The 17,540-nt window shown below is 40.0% G+C and overlaps 2 protein-coding genes across 3 annotated transcripts; one reads left to right on the top strand and one right to left on the bottom strand.

Moving 5' to 3' along the window:
• The first annotated feature begins 3,656 nt into the window (after positions 1-3,656).
• LOC141899723 (structure-specific endonuclease subunit slx1-like) lies at positions 3,657-7,595 on the top strand. Of its 2 annotated transcripts, none has more exons than XM_074786192.1 (6): positions 3,657-3,686; positions 4,034-4,220; positions 4,729-4,780; positions 4,982-5,308; positions 5,787-5,978; positions 7,215-7,595. In XM_074786192.1, exons 2-6 carry the CDS (start codon positions 4,039-4,041, stop codon positions 7,257-7,259), a joined length of 798 nt encoding a protein of 265 aa, XP_074642293.1. In that variant the 5' UTR covers positions 3,657-3,686; positions 4,034-4,038; the 3' UTR covers positions 7,260-7,595. The 2 variants fall into 2 exon arrangements, with proteins under 2 accessions (XP_074642293.1, XP_074642292.1); XM_074786191.1 differs by lacking the exon at positions 3,657-3,686 and adding an exon at positions 3,693-3,927.
• Positions 7,596-8,366: 771 nt separating this feature from the next.
• LOC141898320 (NACHT and WD repeat domain-containing protein 2-like) lies at positions 8,367-17,074 on the bottom strand. Its single transcript, XM_074784165.1, has 6 exons — positions 17,062-17,074; positions 16,486-16,719; positions 15,180-15,331; positions 14,571-14,687; positions 14,059-14,245; positions 8,367-13,344 (listed from the first exon to the last, which is right to left on the bottom strand). Exons 1-6 carry the CDS (start codon positions 17,072-17,074, stop codon positions 8,885-8,887), a joined length of 5,163 nt encoding a protein of 1,720 aa, XP_074640266.1. The 3' UTR covers positions 8,367-8,884.
• Positions 17,075-17,540: the final 466 nt, after the last annotated feature.

The raw sequence follows: 17,540 nt of genomic DNA, 5'->3' as shown, positions 1-17,540 counted from the left end.
AATATTATCAGATTTTGATGAGGAATTCATAAGTCATGATATATTTTGATACATTTTCTTCGAACATTCTTAAAATCAATATCATCCCCGTAGCATGATTTGAAGGATACCCTTACATTTCGAATCGATTTCGACTAATACCTTTAGACAATGTAAAGCCAAGTTCGGCTTTTAGATTCTACAAAGCAAACAATTTTCATAACGAAAACAAGTTCTTAAGAATAATGGAAAAGGTGAAACCCGATTTCTCTCCGCCCTCTTGAATTTGAAATCGATGTTTGCCAAGGACACTTTGAATCTATACTCGAATGCGTGAGATAAAACTGGAATTGCCTAGCATAACTGTGTTCATTTTTGAAAAAGAAAAAAATATCTAACGGACTTTTCCGTGAGGTTTTCATTGTGAAAATTCGCCCGTTGAAATATGACATAATAAAGAAGTTTCTAGTTTCTAGGCGCCATTTTGTGGCGGTCCCTCGAGGTCCCCATTGTTGCGATAATTTGCGCTCATTTTTAAAACAAAACCCAGAACCCCCCAATTCTGAATTCTCTGCCTCCTACATTTTTATTTATTTCGTTCAATTTTGGACACGGCTGATTGTTCGGTAAGGTACTACACAGAAATCAATTTAAAACTATTAATGCTATTTTAGTTGTTTGTAAAAAGCGTTAGTCAAATGCGTAGGTATTGCGATTTATATTTCCTGAACAAGGCGACTGGTCTATCGATTCTTCCGAGATTATTTAGTCAAAATTGAAACACGTCATTAAGTGAACAAAAGCGGCTATTGTGGGCTACCTATTTCTGTCACCGGCGCATACTAGCAACTACAAATAAATTAACCATTATTGACTGACCCGATTTGCTTTCTACGTTGCCTATAAACGTCGGAGTCGACGTAAAGTTTCCTGAGTGTGTTTGAATTTCAAAACATCTGATGTTAAGGGCCTGGTGGTAGCTTGTTTTCATGTACCAGGATTACCGAAGGAACAAATCTGACTTGATTTTTATGTATAAAATTCAAGCGGTTAGAATTTCGTTCGAGGGTCCTTGAGTTCTTAAGATGTTATCGAAGCTGTATTTTTCCGCTAAATGAAATAACCTGATTTTGAGTCGATTGGAACATCTGATTTTTACAAAACGTAATTCCAAATCTATATAATGCTGAGTCCATGGCTGCGTCGTAATAAAAACCTTTAATTCGCCTCAAATAGTAATGATGAAAATGATGATATTGCGGTTGTGAAATACGTGTTGAGTTTCGATAGTAAAAAGAAACGCCAAGGCGAACAGGTTTAGATATTTTTGGTTATAATTACGTATATACAAAAACTAGTGTTGACATGTTTCGGCAAACCCATATTGCCTTCATCAGAACAGGGAGCAAGACAAGACAAGCTGTGGTGTGAGAGTGCACTATTGGCTGTAATATTCTCACTGATAAATGATAATGATAGGAATTTTTCTTGCTTTTGAATAATCAATGATGATGCCATACTAACCATAGCCAAAGTCGATGACCTCGGGTGGTCCAAAATATTCCAAATACGACCTTGAAAGTTTGTATTTGGCGCCGGTTTCGCGTCGGTTGCCAAGATTTTCAACGCCTCACTGAATGTATATAAGCTCGTCTTCTGCGATTGGAATGACTGGTAATGTCCTATGCAACATAATTCTATATCCGCATCGTGCATTCCCCAGAAGTCCAGCTCTCGTCTGGCCGCAGGACCGCAGATGGAGAGCGGCAAATGAAATTCACCGGTACGATGATAGTCCAAAACCGCCCGAAATATATCTTCGCTTCTGTCGAAGAAGTATTCCTTTTTGTCCGGTCTGTAGCTCTCGTGATGCGGTGTCAGACTGGCTAACTTGGAGTGCGGAATCGCTCGCAACGTCCGGACTGTAGATTCAAATCGACGACCGCCGACGTTGATGGTCACTATAAGATCGAGTTGTTCGTCTTCTGAAGTCGTAATGGTGTCATCGCGAGTATCCGTGCGGACGGGTGGCTTGACTCCGTTCTGTTGCCTATGTGGCGCCTTATTCATCGTTGACAGTATATTCCAATAAATAGCATATTACAAAACACCCAAATTGTGTGATATGGGCGCGCATCGATTAACGCGGTTAAGAGTACCTTGGTGAGGCAACTTAAACGAGCATAAACTGTAGAAAAAAATATTCACTTCAATTTTTAAGTACCGAGTTATCAAATGTCAATAATGCACTTATCATCAATTAGCAGTTGAATTCAAACCAGGCGAGACTTCGGATTGTGAATGCGCCACTCATCACATCTCTCAATTACCAATATATACCAATCGCAAGCTGTTGACACACACGTCGTTTCAGTTTCCCATTCAACCGGTTGAGTTTTAAAACACCGTCGCCGTATCCCAACACATCCTTCAAACTGTGACTTTTTGTATGAAATGAAGTCGATCTCTCAGTCGCCAACATTCGCATTTTGTACATATATAAATCCAATATATGTATCAACCATCCATTAGCTATCGGTTGAACTAGATACACAACGCAACCACCTGAAAATGAATAAACTCCGTCGGTGCTGTGTGCCTGCAATTGATTTTATCGATATTTTTCTAACACTTTTTCAATGAAAAAATAATAAAGCTGGTCGTTCAAATGAAATTCTTCAAACTTAATATCGGTCGGTCAAGATTCAAAGCGGATAAACGAATTTCTTTGCTTATTCGAACCGATTCATGCGTTGGCGGGCGGGGTATTCGATCGTCGTTTGCGAATTTCTTGAATTTCTTTTTTTTGAAGGAATTTTAATTGTGAGAAAAAAGTGAACGGAGGCTTGAATCGGGAACCGGTTGCCGCCTATCACCAATTACCCCACTTACTTAGTAATATTCGGTCATGAAATATGCATCTCCCTGGAATTACATTATAAAATCTATAGCGATGCATATTATATGTAAGGTTGAAAATTCCCCGAGCTTGGTACACCGCTCAATAGGTTCATGGAGTATCCGATAATCTATGTAATTGCTTCATGACGCGGTCCTTTTTATGGATAAAAAACCTGACGATGAAAAACAGAAATGAATCGGGAGAGCAACTTAAGACGTGGTGTAAGAGTTGTCTTGACCCTGCACCTTCTTGATTTAGAATTTTGAATAATTAAAACCGCGAGAATAGATCCAGTTCCGTAGATCACGAACCTTGATTCTGGATTGCATCTTTTTTAATTGGCAGTCACGGACTGTGGCTGCATAGATAATTATCTTGTACTGGTGCGTTGCATTCGTAAAAATCTAATCAATACGGTCTGCCAATTCAGAAAATTACTTGAAGGTTAGAGCGGGGCATCGTTCTACCGGCGGTCAGACCCGAGCCGCGCGGCGGTGATCTTCGTTGTGGTGGCTAAAAAAAACTCGTAAATATTGATTTATATCTCAACGATAATTTATCTTGTAGAATAGCGTGGTTTATAAAGCGTTTTAGCGATTGAATGCAATAATTTCCCCGAGATGGCTATTTCGCGGCTCCGTCCCAACACGATATTCCCCGCCTTTGGATATGAGACCTCAATGTCACCGCCACGATATGGATACCCTGATTTGGATATTCTCGGAGCTACCCACTTCTCGTTTTGACCGCGCGATATTAGAAATTCTGTGGAGAAATTCAATTCAATTCAGTTTTCGATTATGATGTAGATGACTTTTTGCCAACTGCTTCTGATTCCCTTTTAGTTACGGGAAAAATGAAGACTTCATTTGTTCTCAAACCGGTTCAAGAGCTGCTGAAAATGAATGAAGAATAAATCCCGTCCAAAATCCAAATTTATTGCATTTTCCATAATTTGAGCAAATCGATCATCCCTAGGCCTCTACTAGAGTAGCACTAGTTAGTTTAGTTAGTAGGCACTATAGTATATAGTACAGTTTATTCTAGTCAGTAACCTGTCTGTGGTTTAGTTTCACGATCGTTTATTCATGTCAGTTCATATGACCATGCAGCTAGCTAGTTAGCTTTTTAGTTGGTAGTTCGTTGTTCTAGGGTTAATGATGTCTAATGATTCGGAGATTGAAGATTTTTACGGTTGTTACTTATTGTACTGCACGAATCCGAAATATAAAGGTCACACGTATATCGGCTACACTGTCAATCCGAATAGAAGAATCCAACAGCACAACAAAGGAGTGAAAGCTGGTGGTGCGAAAAGAACTAGTAGTAAAGGACCATGGTAATCAAAAGCATGCTTTATTAATAAGGTTGTGGGAACTTGGGTCTAAATGTTTACTGTTGACAAATTGCATAATGGAGTTACCGCAGAAGAATTTCATCATTCCCATGATGAAAGGTTAAAATTTAGCTCCAAGCATAATTTTGTTCATTCCTCTGAATTGGAAAATTGTCACTGCTGCCGGTCTTTACCAAAGTATGACAGAAAGACGTTAAGTATTCCAAAAGGGGGAGATGGACAATGAGTTCACTCAAGATTAATTGCTTCCAAGGTGACAACAGAGAAATGGAAGCTTTCAAGTATATTATCTGAATGCTGCTTTCTTATTCTTAAAAAGGGGTTTAAACAAAGACATGTGGGCCTACGTCGTCACTTTTCAAAACATTTCTCACAGTAAACTTATACAAGTTCCCATGGCTGAAGTAGATTTTCATTTCAGGTTCTGTAATAACTAACTGCTATACAATTGTTGAATCAATTTTTACACTGTTCATACATCATATTTTAGGGATATGGTTTTGATCATACACGGTTTCCCGAATGATGTTTCGGCATTAAGAGTAAGTCAATTGGCATAAGATTTTTTATTTCTATTGTCACTCTTTTATGTTATTCTTCATGAGAAAGGCTGATATCAGAATGTAAATAATGTCCAGGACACGCAATTATCCAAGGCAGTGTAAACAGTCAACTGTACAATTTGTCAAAAGCCGAACATTCTCATCAGTTCTTATCATCAACTGTTCTCATGTCTTTAACAGTTCGAATGGGCGTGGCAAAATCCGCTAAAATCACGACGACTGAAAATTTTGCCCACAATTTCAAAAAAGAAGAAAGAAAGCCGATTTGAATACAGATTTCGCGTAGCTTGTAACATGTTGCGTACAGCTCCGTGGAATAGATTACCGCTGACATTTCGATGGCTAAAACCCGAATACAAGATCGAGTTCAATCCGCTTTGTGCGCCGCCTTATCATATGGCTTTGGCGTATGGATTGGTGAAAACTAAAAAAGTCGACAAGCCAGTGGATGAGGATGAAACTGCGAGAGTACTTATGAGATGCAAAATATGTAAAAGGAAAATTAAGGTAGGTATTGTGGGTGTTACACTTCCAAAATCCTAGAACAATAAATAAGTGCGACAAGCCACAGGTGACAACAGTGCTCGGACTCGAACTCCGAAATTCACCTGCGTTAGTTCCCATTGCATTTAAGATATGTTGTATCTAGGGTCAATAGCTAAATTTTGTCAAGACAACTTGGTTTTCGACCCCGTTCCTCAGTAATGAGGTCATGTTGCTGTGAAAGTGTTTTTAGTGCCTAGTTCGGCCGCTAGGTGGCACACTGAGCCACTGCAACAACTAGACCCCCATACTAACATTGTGCCCAAGATTCATCAAGATCTACCCACTAATAATGAAGCTAAGTCGCTGAAAGACAGACAAACAGACAGGTCGAAAATAAGGGTCTCATATCAGAAGCCTGAGAACGAACAAGTTGAAATCCATTAAATGTAACTGTTTAACACTAGAAATGCTGGCCTGTCTTTTACAAATTATTTTGTAGCATGATGATGGCTTGAAATGTATCCATTTCAACTGTTCGATGCACGCACACATCGCTTGTTTAGCTAAGCATTTCCTCGGTGACAGTCAACATATCATTCCACTGAATGGCGAATGTCCAACGTGTCGGAAAACCATGCTCTGGGGCGATCTCATTCGATACAAGAAAGGCTGCTATCAGAATTTACAAGAGGTTCGTCAAAATATTGATCATGAAAATACAGTCGATTTCGACAAACTAGTTGATGAAATATGGATGTTCCGTTCTCAGGGCAAACCTGGATCCAGTTCCACAGTCATGAGTTAGTATTCGACTTGGAGTTTAACTCATTACAAATGAACTAATTCTAGCTCAAAGTTAACTTTCGGTGGAACTGGGTGGTGGCTTATTGGGAAGCGGTATGTCAGGGGTTGACAGCATAGATGAATGAGTTTTTTGACTAGCACTAAATTCTGGTTAGATTTAATCTCGACTCTGTCAGAAGGAATCGAAATTGAAAAGTCATCCATGTAGACAAGCGCTAGCATTATGTCTGATTCAAATCGTGGGATTTACTCATATTGCGTCTACAAATTTGAATTTCTTGATTAAACTAATGCCGACGTGTTGATTACCCAGAATATGATTTTAAAGATATACATGTATTGATATACATGTGTCATTTATTATTTGCTGTGGTATGAATGAAGAATTCCTGGAGTCAGTCACTGAGCGGATTAAACTTAACATTTCCAACTTAAAATCCTTTTGAAAACTTAGGTCGATGAAAGAAACACTCATGGAGTGACTACACATTCGTCGTTCACAATGAAAGTATTAGTTCAGCTAGATGTGATTAACGATCTTGATTTCTTAAAATCCTCTACGTGGTCCTCTATATGTGATCAGTAGTCTGTCGTTTCGTTCTTAATGCCCTAAAAGAATTATTAACCATAAACCACTCGGCATTGAAACACTAGTTGGTTCTTAGTGAGTTCTCATAAAAATGTCAATTATATATACTTAAGTACGTGATAATAGATTTCATTTGATATTAATTCAGGGTTCATGAGGCGAATCACGCCACTGTTATGAAGGTCATTTTACTCTGATCCCCTTTTGTAATACACCCATTTTACATATTAGCCTAGCCAGCGCCGCTACTAATAATTCTGAAACAACCAATTTCAAAATCGCTTGCACTCTCGACATACAGATAAGATGAAAAAAAAGCTGTTCCTTCGTCATTTAGTTTCATTACCAACAATAATTATAGAAAGGGCTTAGTAGATTTTTAGGGCTTTTTAGATTTAAAAGTTTCTGGAAGAGGGCCCCAGTCCTCTTATCAATAATGCGCCTATCGTGCTTATGCATGCTCCAAGTATGACTGCTTACATTGTTCAATAATCATAAAACTATCAAAATCAGTAATGTTGATATTTATTGTAGGTTGAAGAGGATGCAGAACACTGGACTGACAACCTAAATATCTAGTCCGAAAGTGTTGTCCGAAAATCTAGTCATGAGTGATAATGCAATCGGCAATTATGTCCTGATGGGGCCTGATTTCAAAGAAAACATTGTTCGTTAAACAGCATTTATTAACAGTTGTCGTTGAAGTACTGACCACTGATGAACAAAATATTTGAATTTAACATGGTAACTAGGGCTGGTTGCATTTTTTACACAGGCATTGTAATAATTTCATACTCAGTTTTAACAAACATGTACTGAAATTCATAGTAATGAGGTTCCAATGAATGGTAAAATGCTCATATCATGAGATTGTTTAAATGAGATAATATAGTCGTGTATAGTATATAATGTAAATAAACAACTTCCATTTCATAGAAAATCAATGTTTTGTTTATCATTAACTTTTTTTCTGATGCTTTGACAAAGCGCAGTAGATTTTCACCTTTCCCAATTTTCCACATTCGTCACTGTTTTGGCCGAAGATGTGATTACATCAAAAAAGCCTTGCCTTTCCACAAGTATCGGTCTGCAGCATGATCCTTCAGACATCCACAATACATTATCCTTCCAATTTCTTTTCGTCTAGGCTTCATGCGTCTTCAGGACCTCGCCTCTTGTCTTCGTCGGAAATGAACTAATAAATAGACTACAATGTTCGATACAAGTCTTCGTCATCATTCAAACTAGCTAAGAATTCTGATGGAGTGTCTTGGACGGCAGCTATACCCACATGTTCAGGGTTTGTAGCCAGTCAGGATAGTCTCAATTTGTTTGGGAAATTTAAGTTTTAAATGTGCCTACTTATGTGTTAGTCTGACTGCTACAAACCCTAATTTTAATATTTTCCAGTTTGGCAATAGGTTGTACATGTGTTTCCCTGAATATGTAATCCATGTCCAAGATGTACCAGTTTGTCTTCCACATTGAACAACCAGGTCTCCAAAATGATGAAATTTCTCGAGAAAGATTTTGGTGAATAGATAGATAACGACAACGCATGTACAATAAATTATCACAGAATTTATTAGAATAACAGAAAAACAGTAATGAATACATTATATAACGATATAGAGAAAAAATAATGTCATACATTGAGTCATACAGTATGATAGTAGATTATTCCAGTAAAACTAAACTTAAACTGCTATTTTCAGAATCCCTTTGGCGTGACTAATGATAAAAACAATATTAGACTTATTAACCCCGAAGAATTCGATGGTCTTTGTCACAATTATACAAGGTTCATATTCATAGCTCTAGTAATCTATATGTACCAGACTTAGTTACACAAACACAGAAAATTATACCTGAAAAATAGTCAACAGATCGAGAGTAAACTATCAATACTGTTTTCAGTTGACTAGCTAAGAAACGTGACAATATTCACAGGAAGAGATGTTCACTTCCACAGTCAAATCATAACTACAGTAGACTCCGCTCAAGCCGAACCTTTTGGGACTGTAAAAATGTGTCTCCAACTTGATCGATATCCGAGTTGGATGTTATATATTTCATGCAGTGTCACAAAAAATATTTTAAAAAATATCTGAGTTTGATCTGACTTTGGCGGAGTCTACTTCATCACAAATGAGTAAATAATTTTTGTGTAATATAATAAGCTTTTGACAATTAGACCCTGCGTACTATTGAATACTGCAAGCTCTAGATGTATTGTTTGTCTTTTGTAACATTATCACCCCAGTTGCCAATGTCTTAAAACTCGGTTGCGATTTGAGCATTTTCCTTTCGTTGCACGCGGCGATTTTCTGAGAAAAACGCAACTGCTCAAAATATAACATTGACGACTTTCTGCCAGCGACGAGCGCGTTCGTGCGAACTTTCTTCATTCGACTCGGAATAAGCGATACGACCTCGCGAACGGGATCGCTCAAATCGAGAATCACGGTCACAACGAACAGACGTCCGTCTTCCATTCCGATAGCCACCGTACGATCGTCCTTATATACCTCGATCGCTAGACCACGCCCGTGAAGATGACACGAGCCTTTCTCGACGCCGTCTTCGGAGCGAACCAGTTTCAACTGTTTACTATTCGACGATATGTATGCGACATATTTTCCATCGACGATAAACCGAAACAATTTACCGTCGACGTCCAAGCTTAATTTGTTTATGAACAAACTTTTCTGAATGTTGAATACCTGAAACTGTTGATCCATGGCAATGTTACAATCCCTCGAAATAAGTGTCTCCGATAGGTCAGAATTGGGCCTCAAAAATGACTTGAAGTGTTTCAAAACGGAACTCCTTTGCAAATCATAAATTAGGCATCCTTTCACCAGGTCTTTTGTATAATTCACTGACCCGTCCGAAAAATAGTTCACCTTTCGATAGTTTTTAGCATACACGATTAGAATTTCGGTTTGCTCATTTGGCACGGGATACACTGCCAGAATATTATCCCCGGACAACGCTTCATTCCATATGTCGCTCAGTTCAAATGCCTTCACTCGTTTGAGGTTGTCATCAATATCAACGATGCATAAACTGATTTTGTACTCATCGATATCGACTTTCTGGTAGGACAAGTAGACGATATTCGTATTCATGAAGAAAGGCTTCGAGATGATGTCTCCTCTCGGCAAATCAATATTTTCTACGTCGCCAGAGAACGGCAGCTTGTAGAGAACACAACTGTACGCCAACTCTCCCCAGTTGCCGCGCTCTGTAAACAAGCGAACCTGGAAAGACGCGAACAAAGTTGACGTTGCATTGAAAATCCGATGTCTGCAGTTTTCGAGCGCCAACAACTTTTCCTTCGATGACATGTCCCATAATACATCGTCGTTCAGGTTGCTGAGGTATTTCTTCTCGGTGATCGCCTCTCCTCGCGTTACGATAAACTTTCCATCAGGCGATACAACGATCGGGTGCATCATGTACGCTTCTTTCATCGGGTGAAGCACCGATGATATACATGCTCCCGTCGTAGCGTCGACGATTGCCGCGGTGCCGCCGACATCTCCGAGACAAGCGACGACGCGCGTGTTATCGGCCCACGTTATCGACGTGATCCGTTCGGTCAAAGCTTGATTCGTAAATTCAACGCTCTGCAGCAGATTGTCCATATTCCAGACTCGCATCGTGTTGTCTTCCGACAGCGTGACGACTTTATTCTCGCTGCAGTATGTCGAGTACATGCTGACGATCGGTGACACGGACGACGGCAGCAGACGGATCGGAACGCCCGTTTTACGGTCCCAGACGACGACGTACGTGAACCGCGAACCGACGATGTACTCGTCGTTGCGAGTGAACGCTGCGCCGGTGAACGGTGACATCGCTTCGACGACGACCTCTTTCGGCATCTGTTGTATACGATGGATCAACTTCTCGGATTTCAGCTCGAACAAAAACAAACAGCGCAAACATCTGACCAACAAATACTGCTCGGTGAACGACAGGATGAATTCTTTGATTTCCATATCTCTCATAATCATCGACACTTCACCTTTTCGTTGAGCGACATTCAGCGATATAGAACCGAAAGAACTGGCGAATTGCGAGTAAATCTTTGTAGAATCACTCGGCGAGAAACACAATACTTTCGGTATTTCGGTAAGCGACACGACGCATTTTCGCTCCATGATCGGCAGTTCGAAAACGGCTAGAACCTGCCCGGCATTGCAAGCCAGATATTTGCTATCGGGAGATATAGCCACAGCTGTCGACTGGAATTTCAGTTTATGAATCAGTTTCTTTTCATCAAGATCGAATACGTAAGGGCTAGGCACTTTATCTATCGTGAAAGCCAGATACTTCTCCGACATGCTTATATGATTCGGTTTACCGTAGCCGTAGTTGACTTCGCCCCACACGTGTCCGGTATCGGCCTTGTATATTTGCAAAAACTTCCAATTATTGAAGAAAACGAAGTACGTATACCCCGGAGTTGGGTACACGTCGCTTGCCGCAGGAAGTGTCACATCGGGCAACGGTAGACCGTGTACGACATCCCACACCTGCATGCAAGAGCTATAGTAAGGCTTCGCGCATACGACATTCTTATCCGGCGTCGATAACAAGTCCATGTCGACCGAACACTTAACGATTTTATCTAATTCGAAAATATACTGCAACGGTCCGCCGGGAGTCGAGCATATTTGATAGTTCGGAACGATCGGCATAAATTTCATCGCCATCAAATCGCATTGGTCGATCAGATTTTTGATATGCGAAAACGAGTGATAGTGCGGCAGCAGTCGACTGGATATTTCGAACGCGAGCAATTCCGGTTGATTGATCAACGTACTCTCGGCCATGTGAAACATCTCGTACATGATGATGATCTCTCGCTCTTTGCTGAACGTGTAATCGGACAGAACGTGGTGCACCGACGTCGCCCTCAGTTTGTTATAAATCCACTCGAAGTTCAACAGCAGATCGGTTTTCAGATAATCTTTGTAGCCATTTTGCGACAGATGATACGGCAGTTGATTCAATTTTCGTAAGTTATACGACGTCGAATTTTCACAATCGGTGAACGTGTCGGGCTGAAACGGAATGTAACGACAAGCTTCACCTTGCGGGGATAATTTCTCCAGTTTGACTCTCAACTCCGCGTCGTACGTGAAAGGTTTTTTAACGTCTCCGCTCCATTTGCCGGCGAAATATTCAATAATCAGAATTTGAATATAATGTCGAAGGTTGGGTGTATTCATGTAATGCTCCTCGGCGGCTAGTCGGAAAATGTTATTCGTCCAGGTTATCACGGTCATTCCGTCGGCGGTCGTCTCCATGAGTAAGGCCTGAATATCGGACAGAACTGGCAGATACAAAGCAGCCGGAATACGACGAACGACCGGTTCGAATTCTTTGTAAACCTGGCCCAATACGGCGTCGTCTAGACTAAGCAAGTCTTCCAGTTCGGTATACGAGATCCCATACTGTGTAGCGGTGATGAATGACAATATATGCGACACTAAAAGTTTACCGTGCTTTTGCTCTAAAGCCGTGAATAAATATTGACAGCAACTTTTCATATCGCTCGGGATACAGTCGGGAAACGGTTCGTACGATCGAAGAGGTTCGACGACCTGGGATAGCAACGTTACGAACAACGGCAGCGGCGTTTCTTTGAACAGATTCAGACAACCTTCGCATTGTTTATACTGTATGAGCGAGTTTTGATCTTCCAAATGAACCTTCAACAGATCGAGGCACTCCTCCGGACTCGGACATTTCAGTTCGATGAACTGATTCGGATCGCTGACGCGACTGATTATTCGATGAATGATGCCCTCATCGCCTGAAGCGGCCGACACGATAACTTTCACATTACCGGCGATCTGCGCCGGCAGCCAATCCAACAAATAGCCGTTGTATTCACGCGATATGAGCTCTAGTCCGTCGATCATCAGCACGAGAACGCCGCTGAAATCACCTTTATGAAGAATTTCCATGAAGTGTTTCTTCAACGATCGGTAATCGGTCGGAATCAGCGAACGATAGCCGTCGGTGATGTAAGCGATCTGATGACTCAAACTCAACAACACCTGGTGAATGTTCGTCGTACGGTCGGAAATACGGACGAAACGCAAAACGGTCGCGAATTTCGTGTCGATTTCCAATTCGGCGGCCATCGAATTGATTTTCGACGCCGCGTACGACATCAACGCCGTTTTTCCGACGCCGTTCGGTCCCGAAATCACGAGCGGTTTATCGGAAACTTCCGATAAATACGCGCGTATACGCTCCAGTTCGTCCGATCGGCCGTAAAATTTCGTCGCGTAGTATTTCGCGTATTTCCAATGGTGCAAAACATCTTCGTATAGATTATCAACAGCGACGTATTTTTTCACGCCCCGCTCAACGATTTCCATGATCGAGCTGTAAACCGAATTACCGAACTCCGTCAGGTACGATTCTCTGGCGGCGGCGTTTTCGATATCGTCCCAGGCGATAGTCAAACGTTTAAGGTTCGTCGAAGGTAAACTGGCTTCGATTTCACCGCGCAGCGCGTTTTGATCCTTGTACGATTCCATGTCGATTTCGTAATTTCCGTCTTCTAACCGCGAATCGACGTAAGCCCGTGCTTCTTCGTCGGCCAGGTGCATATCGATATCGTGGATCGAACGCATCACTACGAAGCATCCCGATTTACGATCTTTCTCGTGTTTTACATTCAGTAAACCGTCGTTCAGATGCTCGTGAAGAACTGAAATGAAAACGTAAATTTACGCTTACGAAAATCGAAGGGTTTAATCTAGTAATCAAAGCTGTAGTTTTTTTAATGGGGTACCGGCACAACGGCTATCCGGTCAGATGGCGCCACTAACATATCAGATGAACTTGATCAAAATTAGTTTATTTTCAATTAAATTCATTGCCCGTTCATAATTGGGAGCACACCGAATTCAATCAAAAATATGCACGGAGTCGTCTGCCGCTAGTTTAATCCAATAGCATACTTAATGCTGTATTCATAACTTACCAGATTCAATGATCCATGCAACAAATTCTTTTGTCATTTCATTCTTCTCCATGCACAATCGAGCTCCTTTGACGAACAGTTCTCGGAGGGCATTCTCAATACTTGGCCAATCATTCAATTCACTGTTTACTGAAAATTTTACAAAGATATATCATGAGTACAAAATATTTAAAATCAAACAGTTTCCGTCTATGTCTTACGTATTTGACTGTGGTAATTGATTGGATTCTTAGCAGATTAAGTCATGGAAAACAACGCACAAGTCAGGGAAAAGTCAGGGAAAAAAGCGAGTGAAATAAAGGTGGCCACCATGAAGAATCGAATCTAACACCTGCATAACTGGGTTGTGATCTTTTTGCTTACCTTTCATGGATACTGACTTCTGTAACACGTAAACGCTTGGTATCTTGTTCTGATCTTTCTTGTACCACGCGTGCAGCAGTTCTGTGTCGGCCCCGGTTTCTTCTAATTCTTGTAAAATCGGTTCGAAATGATGCCGCGATACCTCTTCAGGAACCGGCCTCTCGCCGTAACGCTGACCTACTATTGCCTGTTGATAAAAGCAGATCAAATTTTCATTTTCACTCGTACAGTTATCATCACTAACGTTTACTTATTACGGAGAGATTTCATGGTCTACGAGCAGAGAATTCTATTGAAGTAAATATTAATCTAATTAATCCGATCACATCGGGTTCTAGAACTTCTATAAAACATACTGGGGCAATTTTAATTCAAGAATTGATTTTAGCTAGAATAATAGATTTACTTGGCAATATGCTTGAACGCGAGCTTACAATTTTGGCTTGAAACCCAGACCTTAAGTCTCGCTAGTTACAATGGTGTCTAATAACTGGTTCATAATTAATACTCACCATGAAATTTAATCCGTTAGATGATTCTTTGCAATGTAAAAGTTGACGAATGTTCTCTTTCATCAATTTGGGTTTGTGTTCTTCATGAATAGGCCGGCCGAAATGCATGTCCACTAACTACAAAACATTTGAACCACTGCGTGAAATAATAGCTTTCAATTAACGGTACTGGAGATCTTGAAATTGCATTTCATGGATGAGATCACTGCAAACAATTCAATGAAATTAAACGAATTTGTAGAATTGAATAGTAAATATTGCACATGTCAATCACTATCTTATGGTATAGTATAGTATAGTATATACAGATTTTGTAGGCTACTTGAACCTTTCAGCCGGTGAATAAATGTTACCATTTGAAGTTTGTTATGATATTCTTTATAAAGGTTGCTTGTGTCTTAACAGTCCAAATGAAAAACATGAGACAAATACCGGTACCCAACATTAAAACACAACTGCGGACCTTTCCAAAGCTATTCTTGTTTTCTTTAGATTGAATGAATCAAATCTTTTCTAGATGGGTTTTTGCCATCCCTAGCAGTACGTTTATGTCATTTTCTTTTCGAAGAATGTATGCTCGTACACAAACCTTCATTAATCCTATATTGCTCTCATTTCCAAAGATATATCCAAATCTTTAAATGAAATCTGATTTGAAGTTGAAATTCTTACCTGTATTTCCAAACCATATTGTTCCCTACAAGCATTCCTCAATCGTGGGTAAACATCTGACATAATTGCATTGCGTTCGTGAACAGTGTCTGCAATTCGGAATACATGTACATTTTTATGTTATAAGAATATCGAAGGTATGGTAGAATGCCATGTTTGGAATTAAGAAGGCAATCCAAGAAAACTTAAGGCTCATTAACAGGCCTGATTTTTGGGGGGTTCCTACATTTGCTGCAGCATAGGTACCTTACAAAATGTTCAACTTTCATGAAAAAAGCTCCACTTTCACGAATATCAAACCCCCCAAGGACATGGCTGGCTACGGGCCTGATTAAGCATAACTACAAGGGCACTAGCCTGGATATTTCAAAGTCATACTAATCTTTAATCTGGTCACAACCGTACCAGAGATGCCGGTACTCTTTGATTTCAGATGTAAGAGCTAGAGGTGTTAATCAGGGCTTCACTATTTCTGAAAAACAAATCTAGCTATATCGGGTATAATAGTAAAGCTACATTCAATCTAGAAATAGCTTTATCTCAGTGATACAGTAAGTGTGCTGCACATTATTAGATACCTAGTAAGTAGAGTCAGGGAGGTAGCTCCCTGGTAGAAGAATTAAGCTGCCGTCAACTCATGAAACTAATCAACCCTGACACGTCGAGGAGTCCAGTCACATTGGCCTCGAGTGATAAATGTACTTACAATAAATGCCCGGAAACTGGCGTTCTGCGTTCGCACGCGGTATTATTTAGTAAACAAAATAGGATATTGCAAATTACTGGTCATTGTGCGTACGGATCATTTCGATGATTCGACAACAATTAAACAATTACGAACTCGGTGCGCGACGGTCATATACGGTAGAACATTCTCGCGTATGACGATAATGATATCGGGTTCAATTAACTTTTCTTTACTCAACCACCATACTGGGTCCCTACAGATCAGTCATTCCTGGATATCAGACTACCTAAACTCAGTTTCTAATTTAACTCGATCCCAACTGTACTGATTTAGGCATAGTTATACTGTACCGCTATACAAAAATTTCTAACTGTCTACTTCTCAAAATTGAAGGTGTTCTGAAAAAGTTTCAGGCATTTTGCTCAAAATAAAGGAGTTCCAAGCACCTTTACAAGCATTTTCCATTTAGGAGGAGTCTTTAAGGAAGCGATGAGTCGTAGGGACCCCGGTGTATAATAAAGGTAATGCAAGATCCATGATCCCTGAAATACTTACCAATTGAATTAGAGCAAATGAAAATCCTCGTCAGTTTCGGTTTACTCTCCGGTAATTCCACAATCGACGCGACTCCGTGTAAGACGGCTTTAACTTCCGTGAGTACACGATTCGGCAGGTAGTTATATCTGTAAAATCGTTCGGTCTTCTCCAAATCGGCTTCGGTGACGAATAAGTTCGAATGAATACTGCGCACATTTCTAGTCTTTCCGGAGCCGTACGGACTTACCAAATCTTAAAGAGGAAAATCATTGAAACAAATTTATTTCAGGGTTTAATATGGGAACAGGGCAAAATGTTAGGTTACGTTGCTAGTAGATCAATTTATTCTACGTACATCTGCAAAACTGAAAATTTACCCCGGGGTTGATAAACGGCTGGCTCCTGAGTCAACTTTTAAGCTCAGCAGAAATGAGAAACAAGGTATCATTTTTTCGCCTTTTTAAACTGGATATTCATTCCAATTCAGCCTCTGTCCGTGGTTTTTTCCAAAATCTCCTTTGAATTGTTTCAAATACTGACCAAGGTTTACATTCATCATCGCAAATTTCAATCCAGTCTTAGAATGAAGTATACCTGTTACAATCATTTTATCAAACTGAACTAACTGATATCTGATATATGTAGTAGTTTTTACCAAAAATGGGAGTAATATGCTATCAAAAATAGTAGTTTAATTGAAATGAAACTAGAAATTATTCTGATTTTGACAGCATTTCTATATTTTTGGGAGCAGCTCCTTAACAGAGTAGAAACTACTCTCAAATAGTAGTCGTAATCAGGTCCGTTCAATCATTATTTTCCAGTCAAAAAAAAATTTCGGCTTGACTGCATAATGATAAAGATCTAATCAGCTCAGCCACGACGTTGGGTACACATTTACACTGAGTAAACTTCAAGATCGTATTCAGACAAGTTATAAATCACTCGCCGAGGTACTGATATTGTTCTCGAGATTTTACTGCAAAACTAGAACTGGAACACAACGTGGTCAACCGGGTAAAATCTCACACATAAATTTTCAAAACATTTAAGTTCTATAGACATAATACATT

This window comes from Tubulanus polymorphus, chromosome 2 (genome assembly GCF_964204645.1).
Source record: "Tubulanus polymorphus chromosome 2, tnTubPoly1.2, whole genome shotgun sequence".
NCBI classification, from domain to species: Eukaryota; Metazoa; Nemertea; class Palaeonemertea; order Tubulaniformes; family Tubulanidae; genus Tubulanus; species Tubulanus polymorphus.
Note: the sequence above shows the minus strand (reverse complement) of the source record. Positions and strands in the feature narration are given on the sequence as shown.

Excerpts from the sequence above, each read along its gene's own strand:
- LOC141899723 (XM_074786192.1), top strand. The coding sequence starts at position 4,039 with ATGATGTCTAATGATTCGGAGATTGAAGATTTTTACGGTTGTTACTTA. Across the intron at positions 4,221-4,728 it reads ACTAGTAGTAAAGGACCATG|GGATATGGTTTTGATCATAC; the intron begins GTAATCAAAAGC and ends ATCATATTTTAG. Across the intron at positions 5,979-7,214 it reads GCTATCAGAATTTACAAGAG|GTTGAAGAGGATGCAGAACA; the intron begins GTTCGTCAAAAT and ends TATTTATTGTAG.
- LOC141898320 (XM_074784165.1), bottom strand. Across the intron at positions 14,688-15,179 it reads ATATATCTTTGGAAATGAGA|TTAGTGGACATGCATTTCGG; the intron begins GCAATATAGGAT and ends AATGTTTTGTAG. Across the intron at positions 13,345-14,058 it reads GAAGTCAGTATCCATGAAAG|TGATGCGTTCGATCCACGAT; the intron begins GTAAGCAAAAAG and ends GATGCTTCGTAG.